This window comes from Crocodylus porosus, unplaced genomic scaffold (assembly GCF_001723895.1).
Source record: "Crocodylus porosus isolate Cpor-Errol unplaced genomic scaffold, CroPor_comp1, whole genome shotgun sequence".
Classification (NCBI taxonomy): Eukaryota; Metazoa; Chordata; order Crocodylia; family Crocodylidae; genus Crocodylus; species Crocodylus porosus.
The window spans coordinates 15,776,846-15,794,315 of NW_017728925.1; the positions used below are offsets into that span (position 1 = coordinate 15,776,846).

The 17,470-nt window shown below is 49.9% G+C and overlaps 1 protein-coding gene and 2 long non-coding RNA genes across 3 annotated transcripts in view; all 3 read left to right on the forward strand.

Annotated features, from left to right (window-relative positions):
- The window catches only part of LOC109314164, a 2,598-nt gene extending 1,229 nt beyond the window's left edge, over positions 1-1,369 (forward strand). The window contains exons 3-4 of the long non-coding RNA XR_002102233.1: positions 609-805; positions 1,295-1,369. This is a non-coding gene — a long non-coding RNA (uncharacterized LOC109314164). The remainder of the gene's footprint in view (positions 1-608; positions 806-1,294) is intronic.
- A 689-nt stretch (positions 1,370-2,058) lies between these two features.
- LOC109314165 lies at positions 2,059-4,346 on the forward strand. Its single transcript, XR_002102234.1, has 3 exons — positions 2,059-2,227; positions 3,411-3,480; positions 4,225-4,346. It is a non-coding gene; the product is annotated as an uncharacterized LOC109314165 (long non-coding RNA).
- Positions 4,347-4,378: 32 nt separating this feature from the next.
- Positions 4,379-17,470, forward strand: part of LOC109314135 (centrosome-associated protein 350-like) — a 45,995-nt gene continuing 32,903 nt past the window's right edge. Inside the window, exons 1-8 of the mRNA XM_019541122.1 lie at positions 4,379-4,748; positions 6,649-6,765; positions 7,557-7,646; positions 11,744-11,872; positions 12,495-13,225; positions 13,585-13,679; positions 14,516-15,195; positions 15,760-15,847. Coding sequence (XP_019396667.1) covers positions 4,379-4,748; positions 6,649-6,765; positions 7,557-7,646; positions 11,744-11,872; positions 12,495-13,225; positions 13,585-13,679; positions 14,516-15,195; positions 15,760-15,847 — 2,300 coding nt within the window. The remainder of the gene's footprint in view (positions 4,749-6,648; positions 6,766-7,556; positions 7,647-11,743; positions 11,873-12,494; positions 13,226-13,584; positions 13,680-14,515; positions 15,196-15,759; positions 15,848-17,470) is intronic.

A 17,470-nucleotide genomic window follows, 5' to 3' on the forward strand; every position in this document is an offset into this window, starting at 1 on the left:
CTTTGTGGCGCCCTGGGGGAGTGCCTTGCGGCTCACCTTCCCTTTAGTTTTACACCCTTGCAGCCGGGTGCCTGCGCGGCGGCGCTTGAGCTCGGCGGAGAGATGCAAGGGGCAGCAGCCAGACCTGTTTAGAGCAGAAAAGTGGGGGCTTTGCAAAGGGATCTCTTCCCTCCCCTCCTGGGGCTGGGGGCACTGACGTTCATCTGTTCGAGAGATACTCCAGCCCTTCAGCGGGACCGTCTCCCCGCGTGGCCGGAGAGAAATGGTGCCTTTCGCAAGAGTGTGCCCCGGCACAGCTAGGCGGGAGGACCATGACGCTCTCCCCCGCCCCAGGTTCGTTACGGCCCTGAACGATGTCGCTAGCAAAGAGCAAGGTAAGCTGGTTCTTCGGGGCCCGTCTTCCCCCAGCTCCCCTGCTCCAGGGCCCGGGCTCTAATCACTGCTCTGCACTGGCAGAAGGTGGGGCCGAGTTGCACCTTACAGACTAGCTAAATCAGTCTTGCTTTGTCAGATGCCGACCGGTTTCATAAGAGCTTACAGGCTAACTAAATCAGAGAAGAGGAGGGTGCAAATATGCCCTGCCCTGACTACCTCTCTCTCCCGAGCAGGACGGGGTGGTCACCAGTGATCAGCAACCGTCAGCAAGGGAAAGACTTTTCTGCCTATCCGAAGCTGTTTGATAACACCCATCCTTACTCTGGCTCGTGCAGCAGTTTTGAGCTCACTCCGACTCGACCCGACCCAAGCTGAGGCATGGCTTGGAAAGCAAGCAGCTTTGCAAATGAAGAATCAGCCACTCGGTCGGGTAAGTGGTGGATGGATTTGGACTACAGAGTCAAAGGACTGACAGACTCTCCCTATTTTTCTTTTTAAACCAGCAATTTTTGCAGCCTGAAGGAAGACTCTGGGTTGTTGTACTCTTCTCTAGCAAGTGTTTTTAGTTGGGATAAGTACTGGCTGACAAACAAAAAATAGGAGGTTTTCAAAGCAGCTCTTATCAATCCCTGCTCCTTTTCACGTACAGGTGAGGTGCAGGCTTGGGAGAGCTAAAGCGAGCCATAAATCTGAGTGGAGACAATGGCACTGAAGCCTGATAGTTTTAGATGAGGTATAAACCCAGGCGGGCGAGTGGAGCAGTGGCTGGGACAAGCTCCCGTGCATAAGGTTGTTCTGCACCTCTGCGGCACTGGCCCGCCCCATACTTTTCCAGTTATCCGCAGGGGGAGACCAGCTCTTGGGAGGAGAAGCGTCGCAACATGTGGTAGCCTTATTCTCATCTCTGTCTTCTCCCTAGATGTGGCTTTAGCTTGGAAGAGACTTCACCAAGCCAAGGACGTGGTAAGTGAGGTTTGCAACAAGCTCTCAAATACAAATAAAGGTTTTGCCCTAACTGGGGCTGGCATCCTGCCCCCAGAGTCCATGACCAAACTCCCATTCACTTCGATGGGGCTGGGATTTCATCAGATACCCACAGCTCTGGCCTCCTTTCCACCCTAAGAGCAGGGTGAGAGCATGGATAGGAGCCAGAAAGACCTAGATCCCTGAAATCGCGCCCGTCTTCCTCTAGTGCAGTGGTTTTCAACCTGTGGTCCGGTCCCCTGCCGGTCCACAGACTGTGTCTAAGGGGTCCGTGAAAGAGGACTATGATCGATCAACAGTTACTTACAATGAAAAGGGGCCTGCAATTTTTTTAGGGGTCCACAAATAATAATAAAAAAAGGATTGAAAACCACTGCTCTAGTCCCATTGACTCCTTTCAAATTGCATGCCCAAGAAACGTGGCTGCATTTGCAGGGTCTTGGCGTGGGACGGGTGTTTATTGGCTTCTGCTGACACGTCTCTAGACACGAACAGACGTCTGGTGAAAACATTCGACCTCGTTGGAAGTGCAAATGATGAAGAACGAGTTAGTTCTGCCTCTCGTCTTTCCCATCAACAACATTCCTCCCAACCGTAAGAGCATACCAGGCGTAACATGCCCAGACCTGCCAGCGTTTACACACCCCGAGTAGCTGGGACTTAGCAGTCAGAAGCGGCATAGGCCAGAGGGAAAAAAAAAGGGTTACAGAAATGCAGCATATGCCCCTGTTAAAAAGGAAATCTGCCCTTTTACAGCTCCAGAGAATTGAAAACAAGTTTAGTCATCAGGAACAGAGCTACGCCAACGCTCGGCAAGCCAGGAGAAGACTATGGCATGAAAGGAGCCCTGGTGACTTTCCATTTACTGGTGAGATGATGCTGGGAGTTGGGACGGCGGCTGGGGGGGAACAAAAGGGCAACGGCTGGGTGATGTCGGTGGAAAAGAACCAGCTACTCGGGGCTGCCCAGGCTGTAGGAGCATGCGTTTTCTGCTTAAGACAGCTACTGTATTGCCCATCGGGTTTTACAACACGCAAGCCACCTGACTATCCCGTGGCTAGTCCATCTATTCATTTCAACTCACTGCATCGATCAATGATCTCCCAAGGTCCCGTCCAGCCTTAATGTCTATGAAATCGAGGTAAAAGCCGTCCGCTTTGCTAGTGCTGGGGTTTTTGCATGGACATCATGCACATAAAAAGTAAAAACCATACGCTGTTCGGCAGCGCGCTTCAGAAAGGTTCCCTGGGAGTCAAAAGGGGACGAGGAAAGAAGCAGGAAGTTTCCCCGACCTCTTGAGCACACATGCCAAGAATGGAGTTTTTTTATTTCCACATTTGCTGGATATTTGTTTTCCTAAGTGCGGGTTCATTGCAGCAAACTGTTCAAGCTGACAACTGGGGGATATTTATGGAGGCTATTTCTTCCCCGAGCACTGGGGCTTTGCATCGCACCATTCCCATGGAGATGGCTTAACCTTGCCTGAGGTCCCTGTCTTGTTAATAAGGAAATAAGGAAATAAGAGATGCATGGGGAGCTAATCTGCTGCAAGGAAATAGATGCTTTGCTGAGGTTACAGCCTTCCCTTAGGTTTTTGGTTGTAGCCGTGTTGGCCTAAGGTTACAGCGTTTGCATATGAATTTTATTTCAGTCTCAAAGCTCTAAGGAGAAAGAGGGAGGGGAAATAGGGATTGAAATGCAGTCCTGCAGCTTAAGTGGCACTAGTCCAATACACACGCGGCCCAGGGGCAGGCAGCATCGTTTAAACACGGTGTCCTGTGGGATGCATGCAAACTGAAATCTAGCTAGCTCGACTAGCAATCACATTCAACATGGGGTAGCACTGGCTTTCATGCAGGCTAGCAGCTGGGGATGCCCATGAAAAATGAAGGTGGCAGAAACAACGCTGCTCCGAGCCACGGGACCTGGGCCAAGGCCAGACCGGCCCGTTCCAGGGTCAGTGTCTTTGGGGAGGCAATCGTGTCCCTCCAGCCGGACCTGAACTTGGGACAACCCCGGCCCTTTACTGACTTAATCCCACTGTGTTACAGCAAGCCAGGCCCTGCCAGCCGGATCGGTTTCCAGCGAAGGCGAACGCAGCGGGAGCGGTCCATGCAGCAGGTACAGCGCAGCGACGGGAACGCCTAACCCGTGGTTAACTAGCCGGTGTTTTAGGGACCTTGGCTGACCAACTCCGATCAAACGCCAGACCGCAACTCCGACCTGTGCTTCGACAGCGGTCAGCATGTCAGAGACCCAACCCCGCTAGCACCCAGTGGAGAGTCCCCTTTTGCTCCGAGGCTTCAGCTTTGTTCCTCTTCCAGCTGAGCACACGAGAGCGAGCGTCACCAAGTGCTTGGAGTCGAAAGTGTTGTCAGGACACCGGGGTTTCCTGCCTAGCGCTGAAACAAGCCTGGGGCAAGACCTGGAGCAACTTGCTTCACTTCTTTCTGCCTCATTCCCTCCCTCGCCTCCTGCTACACAGGGAAGGTCGATCACGGTGGGGCCTGGAGACCCTCCCAGAGGGTGCTCTAGAAACCCCAGTTGGCATTTACATCAAAGAAAATCATAGAGAAGCCAGGTTGGAAGAGACCTCCAAGGGTCATCTAGTTCAACCCCCTGCCTGAGGCAGGATCATTGCTAGCCCAGTCATCCTCTACACATCCAGCATCTAACCTCTTAGTAAAACTCCCGTCAAGCCCCTCACTAGCACGTTGGCTGACACGGCCATTCCCAGGGGCCCTACGTCCATCTTCCCCTTTCTCTAAAAGGCAGTGAAAACCCATGCAAGTGTTTTTTTCCCCTGTTCTTTGACAGCCATGAGGCAAGACATGGGTCCACCTAAATGATTCCTCTTCCTTGCAGGGGGAAGTCCCACTCGGCGACATGCAGCCCCGATACAGCGGAGGTCGGAGGCGTCACAGCCGCAGCCAGGACTTGGGCGGCCCCGTGGAGTCCGCGTGCACCCGGGACTCGGGACAGCATTGGTGACCGGGAGGAGAGAAGCAGGCAGAGCCTCATGAGACCGAGGGGGGGTGCTCCTGGCTCCCCACCCCGGCCCCCTGCATGCGTCCATCGGGTCTCAGCCGGCTCAGGGGCCATCTGGGGAGATGCTTCTTTGGACAGGGCGCGCCAGCCTGCCACACCCTCCATCTCCGGGACCAAGGGTCCGGTTGCTCCGGAGCTGGAGGGGCCGAGGAAAAAATCCCATGCTGGAAAGCTGCAGCAACTCAAAGAGAGGATCCGGGAGCAGAGGCAGCGGCACCGGGCTCTGACCCAGGGACAGGAGCAGCCGTGCGCGGCCTACGCCGGGGACCTGCTGCACGGACGGCCGCCGAAAAGAAAGGTTCGCAAAGTGGCAGCTGCTCCCGCAGCCCCAGTCTACAGAGGTCAGTAACCCTTGTTGTCCTGGGCTGGACTTGCAGCCTGCTGCGTGGCTGGTGCTAGGCATGAATCGGTGCCTTTCCCCAGGGGGCCCGGCACTTACTGTCAGCCTGATCGTGCCCCGGGGCCCGGGTCTTGGAGCAGCCCTGTTTACAAGGAGGCCTGGCTTTGGCAGCTATAAATGACATGGACCCACCAGCACCACGTGCTGTTGCTACAAGTGGCAGCTGCCTGGGATGGTTGCAGCCTCTCGACTGCCACGCCACACCACGCCGCCGTGCAAGCATCCCCTTGGCCAGCTACACTCGTGATAACTTGCTTGCAGTAGTCACTGAGAATCAACCACCACCCCACAGTCTGCTCATAAACCCTCCGCCCCAGCGCCCTTTTCCAACATGTCTAAGCTTCCAGTCACAAGACATCCACCCTTCTCCCCCCACCCCAGGTTTCCTTCTCTCTTGCCACATAAACAGGAGCCCCCTTTTACTGCACCAACACACAGAGAAGTCAGTGAAGTTACCCCATTCATTCTTCTCCTTGGGGTTGCAGGTTTGGGGCTGCAGGTTTGCTCACAAAAGAAATGGCTTATTTAGTTGCCACGATTGAAAGTCCATTGATGCATCTTAGGGAAGGAGACGCACTAAGGAGGCGCACTTGGACTGGTTTCAAGGTGTCCATCCATTTTATTATCCCTTTGACCTCCCTGCCAGCATGGAGGAGCCAGTCTGCCTTCCCTGCATACTGTGCACGACATTTGCAAGCTAGCAAGCATGAGAAGAGAGTCTAACAGTAGCCCAGCAGCATGGAGGGGGACAAGGGGCGATTTAAAGCAGTTGTGTAGTTCAGCACGTACAACTGAGGATGTCAGTCCATTCGCTAGAGCTAGCACGGTTCTGAAGCATCAGGCTTTCGGCCTGCTTTCCTGCTGCTGTTGAGCCCAAAGAGCTGTGAACGCAGTTGTAACCACAGCTCCGGCTTAAAGCAATGCAAAATCTCTGGTTTCCGAAGAGGCACCGATGGGCTGACCTAACCAGCTACACAAGCATGCTTGCTACTAAGTCCAGTCCATCAGCCTGGCTGTCATTGCAGCTAATGGCGGGCTAGGGCTGCATCACACTAGGGAAAACAGGCTGAAAATGGAAACATAGCACTGGCAAGAAATAATTGGCAATACTACAAAAAAAATTACGTTAAAAGTATTACTTTTCTAATATAACACAATGATTCACTTGGTGAGGAAGGAGAAATCAACACTGTTACTCATGATTAGATATCTCAGGTATCCAGGTTGTAGCTGTGCTGGTCTAGAGGCAGAAGGAATCAGGACTCGTGGTAGAGGTGATATCTTTATTAGACCAACTAGATTTCTGCAAAAAAAAAATTATTTAATTGCAAGCAGCTTTCTTCAAGCATGGGAGAAAAGATTGCAAAAGTTCTCCTGGGTTGAAATGAAAGTTCATGTTTGTGCTCAAAAGCTTGCAATTAAAGACTTTTTTTTGAAAAATCTAGTTGGTCTAATAAAAGATATCACCTCTACCACAAGCCCCAATTAGATAGCTCCACATTCCTGTTTCCCGTAAGTTTTGGCCAGGCAACCTTTCATGCCAGGATGGTTTGGTGGTTAGTTCAGCAATGATTTACTGGATCTCACTCCAGTTCCCTGTGGGCACATATCCACATCACAAAAGGCCCCCCTCTCAATCCACAACAGCAGTCTTTTGTCACCTATCCTGGGGCAAAAACCCAGTGCCAGGGTGTCTGTCTGACCACAATTTAAACTGTTTCAAATGACTCGTGCATGGCTTCAAATTGGCTTCTACTTTTCACTTGCGCATCAACCCTACTGCTGCTGGCAAAGGTGCTTGCCCTTCTCCCTGACCATGTCTAAGGTTTCTGTTCCTCTAGGGTTTAGTGCCGTGGATCTGCAAGCTGCTCAGTCCCTGCCTGGAAAAGAGACTGAAAGATCACAAGCGGCAAAGTTCATGGACACTGAATGCTGGAGGGATTACAACTACTGTCCAGGTGGGCGCTGCCAGGAGGGTAACACTGCATTAAGTAAGGGTGGTTTTTTTCAGATATTTCCATATATTCTACAATATATGGGCTGATGAGCCAAAATACTGCCCAAATAGCATGTGTGTGTGACAGCGAACACTGGAGTCCAAGCTGTTAGTCACCCGGGCTTGGTCAGAGGTTTTGCCTTTTGTTGGACATGTGCTGAGAAGCAGGAGGTGGTTTCACTGCACAGAAAGCCTCTCCTGCTGGTTAAAAACCATCATAAATAAAGCAAAGAGGTCCTTTTTCCTAGAAAAAGGCAGACTTTTTTTTTTGCTGTCTCCTCTGAAAAACAAAAACAAACAAAAAAGCAGCTCTATATGGTCCACAGAAGTTTTATGGCAAGACTCTGCTGAAATTAGAGTGCACTGGAGTGGGCCCCAGGAGCCTCAAAATACTGCAGGGTAGCACTACAGCACTTGTTGATTATATATATATCTCTCTATATAGATATAGATATAGATATATATGATATAGATATATAGATATCTATCTCTTGATAGATAGCTATCTATCTAGATATAGATATTAATATTCTATAGCACCACCCCTCAATATAAGCACAACAATGAAGAGTCAAGGTAAACTCGTTATGTCTATAATCCAGAGATGTCATTAGCAATGAAAAGCAGGTTGCAGCGGCCCGTTAGGGATATAAATTTTCCAGGGCTGAAGACATAAGCAAAAGCAGTCGTGTTCACAATTCAGTTCTCTCTCTCTAAAACCTCTCTCCTCTGTGTGTTTTCTCATGGCTAAAGCCCAGAGGGGGCCAAGTGCAACACAGAGGAAAAAGCAAGGACTGACTCCATCCAAGTCCCCCGTCCCTAAGAAGACACGGATAAATAAAGGTAAAAGATACAAGTTACGTGGACCAAATAATCCCCTGGCAATGGGGAAGTCACAGGACCTGTGCAAAGGGGCCAGAGAAAAAGTGCTTGACTGGCAAAATAACATGGTTGCTGTTAAATGGGTGCTTGAACCCATGCATCTACAGGGTAGCTTTGAAACATGTACTTTAGGAGTATGCCATGTCCTATCATCTTAAATGCAACCTAGCCCTTAACTTTGTGACCATTTTCTCAAATTAGGGTTTAGCAGAGAAAGCAGCAATGATTCAAGTACTAGTAACAACAGTGCTGGTGTTCCAGGAACCAAGTATTGCGAGTGTGAACAGGTAGTCTGGAGGGGCAGAGGGGGTCCCGTACTAGTAGTTGTGCCCGATGGGGTCATTAAGACGTGGTGAAAATAGTCAATCTCATGGTCAAATTGGAAGTGTTGCACTCTTGTGCACATGAGATGCTTCTTGTGGTTTCAAGTGACTCTGGTGTCCCTCACTTTGGCTGCACCGATGCACCATTGACCAGCAGCAGGATTTAACCAAGCGTGGCATTCCCCAACAGTGGCATGTAGAGTCTTATCTATTATATACGCAGCGTAGTGTGGCTTGAATAAATACAGGCTGGGCTTTTCAGGGAAGCACAGCGGAGCTGGGCACTGAATTCTCTCAGGCTCGTGGACCAATCTTGACAATTTTCAATCATACTTTGAACTGCTAGAGCAACTCTGCGTGAGGAAGGGCAGCCTCTTTATACGCCTGAACGTACATCTCTGGCTGCAAAGTTCATGTTCCCCATGTTTTCAAAGAGAAACTTAAGAGGAAAGGAGTTGGAAAAGTTATCCCCTCACCCTAATACATTTAATGCCTCTATTTTGTTTTACAAACAAACTAAAGAAAGTGCCCTGCGGAGAAGGGCAATGAAAATGGTTTGGAGGCTGCGGCGCACGACTCGAGGAGAGGCCGAGGGAACTGGGTTTATTTAGTCTGCAGACGAGAAGACTGAGGGGGTTGAAGAGCAGCCTTCACCTCCCTGCCGGGGGTTGCAAAGAGGATGGAGCTGGACTGTTCTCAGTGGTGGCAGATGACAGGACAAGGAGCAATGGGCTCAAGCTGCAGCAAAGAAAGTTGAGGTTGGATATTAGGAAAAACTCTCTCACGAGGAGGGTGGTGAAGCACTGGAACAGACAACCCAGAGAAGTGGTGGAGTCTCCATCCTTGGAGGTGTTTAAGACCTGGCTACAAGAAGCCCTGGCTGGGATGTTGTAGTCGGGGCTGGTCCTGCATGGAGCAGGGGGTTGGACTAGATGTGACCTCCTGAGCTCCCTTCCACCCTCATCTTCTATTGTCCTAAAGCGATTACATTTGAACTCTGTAAGAAACAAGCAAACAATACTGCACATGCTCATTATTTGAAGCAGGTCTAAGTTAAAAAAAAAGTCTGGGACTAGGGGGGGAAAAAATAGCAAAAACATCCCCTACATAATATCATGCAGATGAAATTTTCAGTATAGCCACACAATGAGCTCCGTTACCCAAGCGCTATTTAAAATGCATGAAATATAAAATAATTTCCTTCTCCCTCCTCTTTTTGTTTTAATGGATTGCTTGAAAAATGGCTCGATCTTCCTCAAAGAGTGGGCCATAATAAGACCAGGCCATATGAAACATTCATCATTGTAACTGCCAACGTCAGGGTGTCTTTATTGGCCATTAATTTCTGTCAGTGAAAAAGCCAGGGCAGGGCTAAGAGGAGATGAATGAGGGGTCAGAGGTCAGAAGCAAAGTACTTGGGAATTTGATGAATTATAAATTTGCTGTAGTTAACAAAAAATTAAGTCACAACAGCTATAAAATATTCATCTGTTCATAGGCGGGGGGGAACTACAGTACAGAATATTTAAATTAAGGTAGCTTCTCCCTAACAAAGACTTCCAGCAGGGATTTGGTCTGCTCTTGAGCTTTGGCCTAACAGCTTTTGTAGCTAATAAAAAAAAAAAAAAAAATGGTATAGAATGAAAATAAAGATTTCATTCAAATTAGGCACTTTGCAGGAGGAAAACACTTGGAGCAAATTTTGTCATCTGTTGCATTTTGTGAAATACAAACAGATGTTTAAAGTCTAAAGCTGTCTAACGAGCAAATCCGCCTCTACTTTTATTCCTGCACAGCTCAAACAATCAAATGCCTCCGAAATCTGGTTCATTAAAACTGTTGAACAGCCTGAACTTCTCAGCCGCTAGAGCCTGAACGCCCACTTCTGGCTCCACTTTCACGGCCTAAGCTGAGTTGGGCCTGGCCAGAAAGTGGATTGGAGACCTCCAGGCTACCTGCTGGGGGGGGTGGCTATCACTCAGCAGACAGTGTAGATGGAAGGATGACCCCAATCTGCAAAACAACATTCATCCTCTTGGCTAGCATGATTCGTTTTTTAACACAGCCTCAATTCTCCAGTTGAGATAAGTCGCTGCAATTGCTGGCAAACTCAAGGCCCCAAATACTGCCAGGAGCTCTGTGCACGTGTTGGAAATTCAGCTCGTGCAATAAGCTACAGCAGCGTCATGATGGATGGAATCGCTCCCGTCCACGTGAGCTGAGGATACGGCTCTGCATTTTCCATCAGATGTTTAAACAGAGAACTGGAGTATCCCGCTACGAATCACAACCCGTCCAGCCTTTCAGAGTGCTGGTTTAATCGCAGCCCGGCTTTTTGGTGTACCGATGAACTCAAGAAGGGTCAAATCACTTTAAATGCTTTTAGAGCGTGGGGCTAGTAACACCAAGGCTGCCGGTTTGCTCCCTGGTTGGACTCGATGACCCGCTGAGGTCCCTTCCAGCCGTGCTTTTCTACAGGCACCTATACACATGCTGGACTTCTGCTCGCATTTAGTTAAAGTGCTCCCTGGTTGGACTCGATGACCTGCTGAGGTCCCTTCCAGCCGTGCTTTTCTACAGGCACCTATACACATGCTGGACTTCTGCTCGCATTTAGTTAAAGTGCTCCTGCTGCTGCCATTTTGAACTGTAGGACACTAAATACATGTGACGCTGCGGGCACTTGAATTAAAGCAGCTTTCAGAGCCTCTCTAATTAAAGCATGCCCCTCCCGTATGATTATATCAATCGCTCCACGCGCCCAAGGGCCTTCCAGGGTGCTGAAACGTCTTTGACAAAAATCTATCCTAGTGGTTATTAGCAAATTCTCCCTTTAAAAACCCATGTTTATAATTCGGTTCAATACTCAGTCAGCAGCTAAGTTCAGGATCCCACCCTGCCAAAGCCTTTTTTAAAATTTTTGCTGCTATTCCTCTGCCGGAGGAACGTTTCAGATCACTACATAATGACATCCGTTTGGGTGTTGACATCCCTGAATGTAATCTAGAGTTATGAAGTAAAACTCTGATAAATGTTGTCTATGATATGACACCACATATTAAAGGAAGAATCATTTGTTTGTACCTCATGCTGTATCATTTATTTTTGCATTATACACGGCTCCGCATACTGGATTGCCCATCGATTTTTTTCCCCTACACTGTATCCTGCTGATCCTCACCTGTTTATAAATAAATTAGTTCACTTGAGTGCTCTTGAAATTATCCCGAATAAAATCATCTTTCCATTAACACTCCTGCTTCCCAATACCTTCTGGAACACACTGGGACTGAGCGTGTGTTAGCTGCCGGCTCGGGAGACGGTCGTGCCTTTCTTTATCCGGCATCCTGAAAGATCCCTGAAGCTCGGCCTTTATTGAAACACTTATTAAGAGTTACAGAAACAGGCTATGCAAGATAGGATGCGCTGTAATGATGTTCTTAGAAAAGACCTGCATCTTGCAAGCTTCCACGTCCCGTGTCTACCTCCAGGGTCTGAAACACGGCCCTTTGCTACAAGGTTAATGGACTCTCTTGGGGAGCTTGAAGGCCCAAAGTTTTGGTGACCAACTCTGCAATTTAAAATATCAGGTGTCAAGGACATTTTAATTCAGTCCGACTTAAACTTAGGGAGTTCCCCTCCTTGTGTGGTGTGAAGTCCGCTGAAACTTTGAGCATTTGAGGTTCCTCCTTTCAAATAACAGATGTGTTACTTCTCCCCCCGGCCGCCCTTCAGGTTCCAACTCGTTTGGTGCTTTTGCGTGGCGAGAAGGTCAGAAGTTGGCTGCTAAGTTGCTTGGCCCACCTCCTAAATTCCCGAAAATGAGGGACGTGCCTGAAAATGCAGCTAGAGAAAAGAACTCGGGTACGGTAACCTGCAACTTCCAGGGCAGAGATCCCGGTCTTAACGTGGGTGATGATGACTTAGAAACCAGGGGTAATAATCTAGTTCCATCACAGTCCTTATGAGAGCCTGCCAGACGAGGGTTATAATTCATAGTTTCATAGTTTTAATTTAATTACCTGGCTGTTATCTTAGCAGCCCCATTGAACTGTCACTATATTAATCGACTGTAATCCATTGGCACCCTGAGTCTATTATGGCTCTGAGGATACGGTCAGATTATGCATCGCTGTGTTTGGACAAAGACCTTAAATGGAGTTGTGCCCAAAGATCCCTTAGATGAAGAGTTTTTTAAAAAGTATGTTAATAGCAGCTCCATTCACAAATCAGTTGTGCCACTGACTGCTACAACTTGCGGGGGGGAGCTCTTCCCATTTTAGGTACTAGCATAATTTCATTTCAACTTATAAGTCCCAGCGTGCACTGAGGTTTTAGAGCCGAGTAACAAAGCCTGAGGTACGGGTGCAAGTGGCCTCAGAAGGGTGGGAGAAAGCCAGCTTGGTGCTTCGTGTGCGAGCTAGAGGAAGGGATGCATCGTCAGAGTAATAAGTCTATTACTTAAAAAAAAATGCTTTCTTTGCAGAACCTGGTAAAGAATCCATTGCCACCCTGCAAGGAGGACACAGCTGCAGAGAAAAAGCGGGCGGTGGGGGAGATCGGGTGGGGAACAGCCCCGAAGAGAAGAGCTGCCGGGTTACGCAGAGCGGGTCTTTTGAGACAGACAGCAGCGCTCTAGCCAGAGAGGCCAGACAAAGACGACGGGATCGGCGCACGCAAAGCCAGGCTGCTAGCAAGAACCCAAGTGCAAGTCCGCAGAGAGATGCTCAAGAAGGCAAGGCAGGAGACCCGAGACAATACCTTGGAGTCAGTCCTCTTGCATCCCCAGGCAGCAGCACAGCTACCCCCAGCTTTCAGGAGGAGAAGCCTAGGTCTTTCCTGAACTCAAGCTGCAGCAGAGGGAAAGGCACATCTCCACGGGGAACCACGGGCTCCAACTGGCCAGCGCAGAGAGGATCCGAGAAGGAAAACCTTCCCCAGCCTCTAAAGAAGAAGGTAAACGTAGGAAGATCCCACCCTTACAGCCCACAAGAAGTTCACGAATTTATGCACAGGAAAACCGTGGAGAGGAAGAAGAGGAGCCTGGAAGAGAGGGAGTCTGTAAAGCAGGCCAGGGAGGCGAGGACGAAGAGGCTGCAAGAAGTATACAGGAAACAACGAGAGGCGTTTGCAAGGAAACCAGGCGTCGAGGAGAGCCACGTCGGACACAGAGGAACCGCTCTGCCTGCGCCACGTCCTCGGTCTCTGTCCAGCCACGTGAGTACACGAAGGGGCATGGGGATGAAAAAGGTGAAACTAGTTCAACCGTTCGTCACCAGCTGTCCTGGTGTGTTCCCCGAAAACACTTCAGTCCCACCGAGATAGAGTTATCCGGACAACACAGCCAGCGAGTTCTCGTTATGACAGCCCCTGCTCGGGTCATTAAGGGGTCAAAACATTGACCCCTAGGGCTGAAAGCACAAGCTGGAGCTAGAAGAATAGCTTTATTATTTGGTGTCTGTACCAGACACTTGGCCAGTTACATGGACCAATCATTCAGTGGGACAAAGTCCAAAACCTTACCCAAGCGTTCGAGTTACTTAGCGCGTCCGGTGATTGCTACTCTCTCATTTCAGGAACGGCGCAACGCTAGAAGCCTGGAAAGGACTTTTATGGAGTGGGCAGATACAACATCACACACTTTACTGGGAAGCGAAGAGCAAGGAAGCAGGTACAGTAGGCGCCATTTAGCAAATACACCCTTGTAAAGCCTTTCTCCCGAGCATACAAGAGATGGGCTAGAGGGCTGGTTCAAAACTGTACTAAGTAACAGGATCAATAAGGCTAAACCAGCTGCCACTCTAGAAACTGCCTCCTTGGGTGCTAATACGACTGTGGCGCTTGGAGGGGGCCCTGGGAGCTGGGAGGTCTGGGTTTCAGGATTTGAAATTAAACAAATATGCCCGTGGCAGCACGTCGCTGCCCCTGCATGCACTTTGCCCCACCTGGGCACCTGCCCTTGCCAACCTGTGGGAAAGGAGAATGACATTTGTGGGAAGGGGGCAAAGGCTAACACATGAAAATGCACGAAATGAGGCCCGACTGCCCAGCAAAGGGGCTGCATATGTGGACTTCTTACTGGCAGGTTCAGTCCCCCCAAGCATTATACAATGTCCTTGGCTTGCAGGCTGCAGTGGTACAGAAAGAGCCGGACTGCAGCTAGGTTTGCTTTATCCAGAGCACTGTCTGGTGCCAATAATGCGCAATTGGCTTATAGCATGGCCCAAAAGCCTCTCGCTGGCCAGCGTCGCAGCCCATTTTTGTACTTCACACTGCTAAAGCCTTTAATTCTCCAGCGTGCAATGGATTAGCCTCCAAAATGCCTTCCTACGCATTGTAACATGTCTAAAACCCAGGCGCAAGGGTAGAAAGCCAGGTGCCTGTGGACGTCTTCTCTCCCCCGACCCACCCTTTTCCTAGAAGAGGTTATGATCAGCCATGGAATAGGTTTTACCATCAGCCTCACTTACGTATGCATTGAAGCCGATCCCCTTTGCATTTAAACAGCAACTTGCGCCTGGAGACGTCACTGGCTACGGCGGACCCGTTAGACTTTTCTCCTTCGCTGGCATCTGAAAGGGGCTTCCTCAGCCCTTTGAAACTCCAAGACCTGGAGCTCAGCCCTTCCCCGCATCAGTGCCCACCTGCCCAGAGCGTTTTCCTTCCGCTGCAAGCTGCAAGGTGTCGCCTCAAGGCCTCAGCCTCCGAGGACACTTCTGCTCTCTCTCCGTACAGAAACAAGCGGGAGAGAGTGAAGGCCATTCATGCACTGGCCAGGGCACTGGGGGCCAGGATTGAGATTGCAGCAGACAGGCTGAAGGCAATGAGCCATCTTGCAGATTCTGATGATGGAGGACTGGCACGCGCAGCTCTGGGACCTCTCGGCAGGTCTCCCCCGTGCTCGTGGCACAAGATGCAGGAAAAGGGTCTGGACGGGAGAGTGAACCCACTGCTGGGGCTGGATGACCCACTTTCTAATGGCTCATGGCTTTCACCAGACCAGGAGCAGGATGGATTGGATTGGACTAGACGTGCACATAGTGCTGCAGGAGCGGCAGCCCAGGGATGGGAGAGGGGGACACTAGCTCCTTTGTCAGACACTCTTGCTGTTGGAAAGGAGGTGCCATGGGCCCCTGCGAGGCAGGACCGCCTTGATGACTGCAAGATCCTGAGCCGTGCATGCAAAGGTAGGGCGTGGGGACAAGCAGCTGGGACCCTCAGTGTCGCAGGAGCTCAGCACCCATTAGCTTATTGGAGGGTCACAGGACTCACTAGAAGAGAAGCATCAGGCCCTCTCCTACAAGGGCGGGCACCAGATTTTAGCAGACGGGGAAGGCAGACCAATTCGTCCAAGCTGCACCTCCAGATGTGGGGATACAATGCTGTTCCCCGTCTGATTCTCCACTGGGAAAAGGAGCAAGGGGGGCGAGAGTGGAGTCAAGGTTGGCTCCAGGGAAACTGGGATCATGGTCAAACAGGTCTGTTCCCTTTCCGCTGGTAAAACTAGAGACCGCATTTCTGTTTCTGGCTCTGCCACAGGACTTGGACAGGGCACTTCCCAGCTGCGTCCTTCAGTTTGCTATTGGTAAGGCAGGAATAATTACTGCCAGCCCACCTTTCTGCAGTGCTTGAATCTGGATACGGGTTAGATGCTTTTGCATAAACTAGCCAGTGGAAAAGAGATGCCAAAATTCAGCCCATTCTGTTCCTACAGAGGAGATATGTATTACTTTATCATCTTTTCCCCAAAGGTCTTGCCGAGGCCGAGGGCTGTACAGACACAGACTTGTCACGAGGGGAGCTGATGACGTCTCCATCTCACAGGGGCCTGGTGACAAGGTAAACTTAAGTCTGGATTGACTCCTCTGCCAAAACGCTTTCAGAGCAGAGAGCGCGTTGTCCCCGACTGAGCCCAGCCCTGCCTCCGTGCCTACTTGTGCAGCCAGCGCCGTGCAGCTCTGCCAAGCCCTCTCTAGTGAGCAGGATGTGTCCTTACCACCGCAGGGAAACACGGAGCTGTGAGCAAGCATGGGTCATAAAATGGTACTACCTCTGCCAGGGGAAGCGACTCAGAACTGAGCTAGAGATCGGTTATACTAGTGCTTTAGGCTACCGGGAAAGCTGATCCTGAAGGATGCAGAGCACCTTTATCTCCTTGATCTGCGGAGCTGAGCGCGCTCGCTGCGTGCCGGCAGATAGTGCAGGTCTCACGGACTCTCCCCAACAATTCGCCAGTCGCCCACTGGATGGGGCTGCTGACCTAGCAAACCCTTTAGAGTTTGGTTTCTTGGCTTGTATCCTACCTGCAGGGTTTAAAGAAGCAAGGGCCAGCTTTGCTGGCAGGCGTGCCACGAAATTAGCCCCATACGCTCCCCGAGCGCCACTGCAGTCCCCTTCGCTTGCCTGATCTGCTGGTCATGTTCGGATAACGCCAGTGAAAAGGTGCAAGCAGAAGGAAATGCGCTGCTTAAAAATTCCCACTTAGAGACCTTTGCAGGATACAGCCTGGTGTCTATATGCCCTTTCCTGGGTTACAGAAATCTCAGGCCCGGATTTCACCCTTGTCAGTGCTGGAGGGCTCGGTGCGGATCGTGCGGGCCCTGCCGTGGGATGCTGTCTGAAGGTGGAAGTCCCCTGCATTTGTCTAAGCCGAGCTAAACTCAGAGTTAAAAACCAAACCAACCTCATGCCAAGTATCAGTGCAAACACGACTGTCAAAATAAAACCAGAGAATTCAAGATAGGAACGCATGTGTTAAAATACCTGACCCCATGTGGTCTTTCCAAGTTGTTTGCAACACAAGAAGCGATCTGCTATTTTTCTGTAGTAAAAGAAAAAACAGCCAATAACTAAAACCTGACATTTTCCAAAGGAGGCCTCAAGTCTATGAAGGCTGGGAAGAACTGCCCTAGAAAGTGTCCTCAGTGGAAAAGGTAAAGCCAGTCTGGGCACAAGACTGGGCTTTTTTGCTACATTGCCAAACCCAACTGGACATCGTTTAAATAGCATCTAGTTGCATTCTGTACATTTACCTCGAGGTGAAGGGGTTAGTTATCCCAGCAGCGATTTTGAGAAGTGGTATAACAGATCATGCCTCCCAAAAGACATGTTGTTTTAACATATGGCCTTGCAGAAGTAGAATAAATTGATTATCTTTATGAGTACCTAGTTAAATCTCTCCTGATCTCCTTTCTGCAGAGGATTAAGCAGCGATTTAACCAGTTGGATGCTATAGATTCATTTATAGTAATTGTTTTCATTCCCTTTACTCCTGAAGTAGGAGGAGAGCGGCTAAGTCTGCAGCTCTCACTGTGCCTGTTCTGCGTGTGCCCATAGACGTATACCCCACTCTCACAAAGATAAAGGGAATGGCACAAGAAATGCTAGCTTTGAAAAAACTACACTGAAAACAGCGACAAGCTGGATGCTTAATTGCGTTTCCAGTCCGTCTTCACAGTTTTA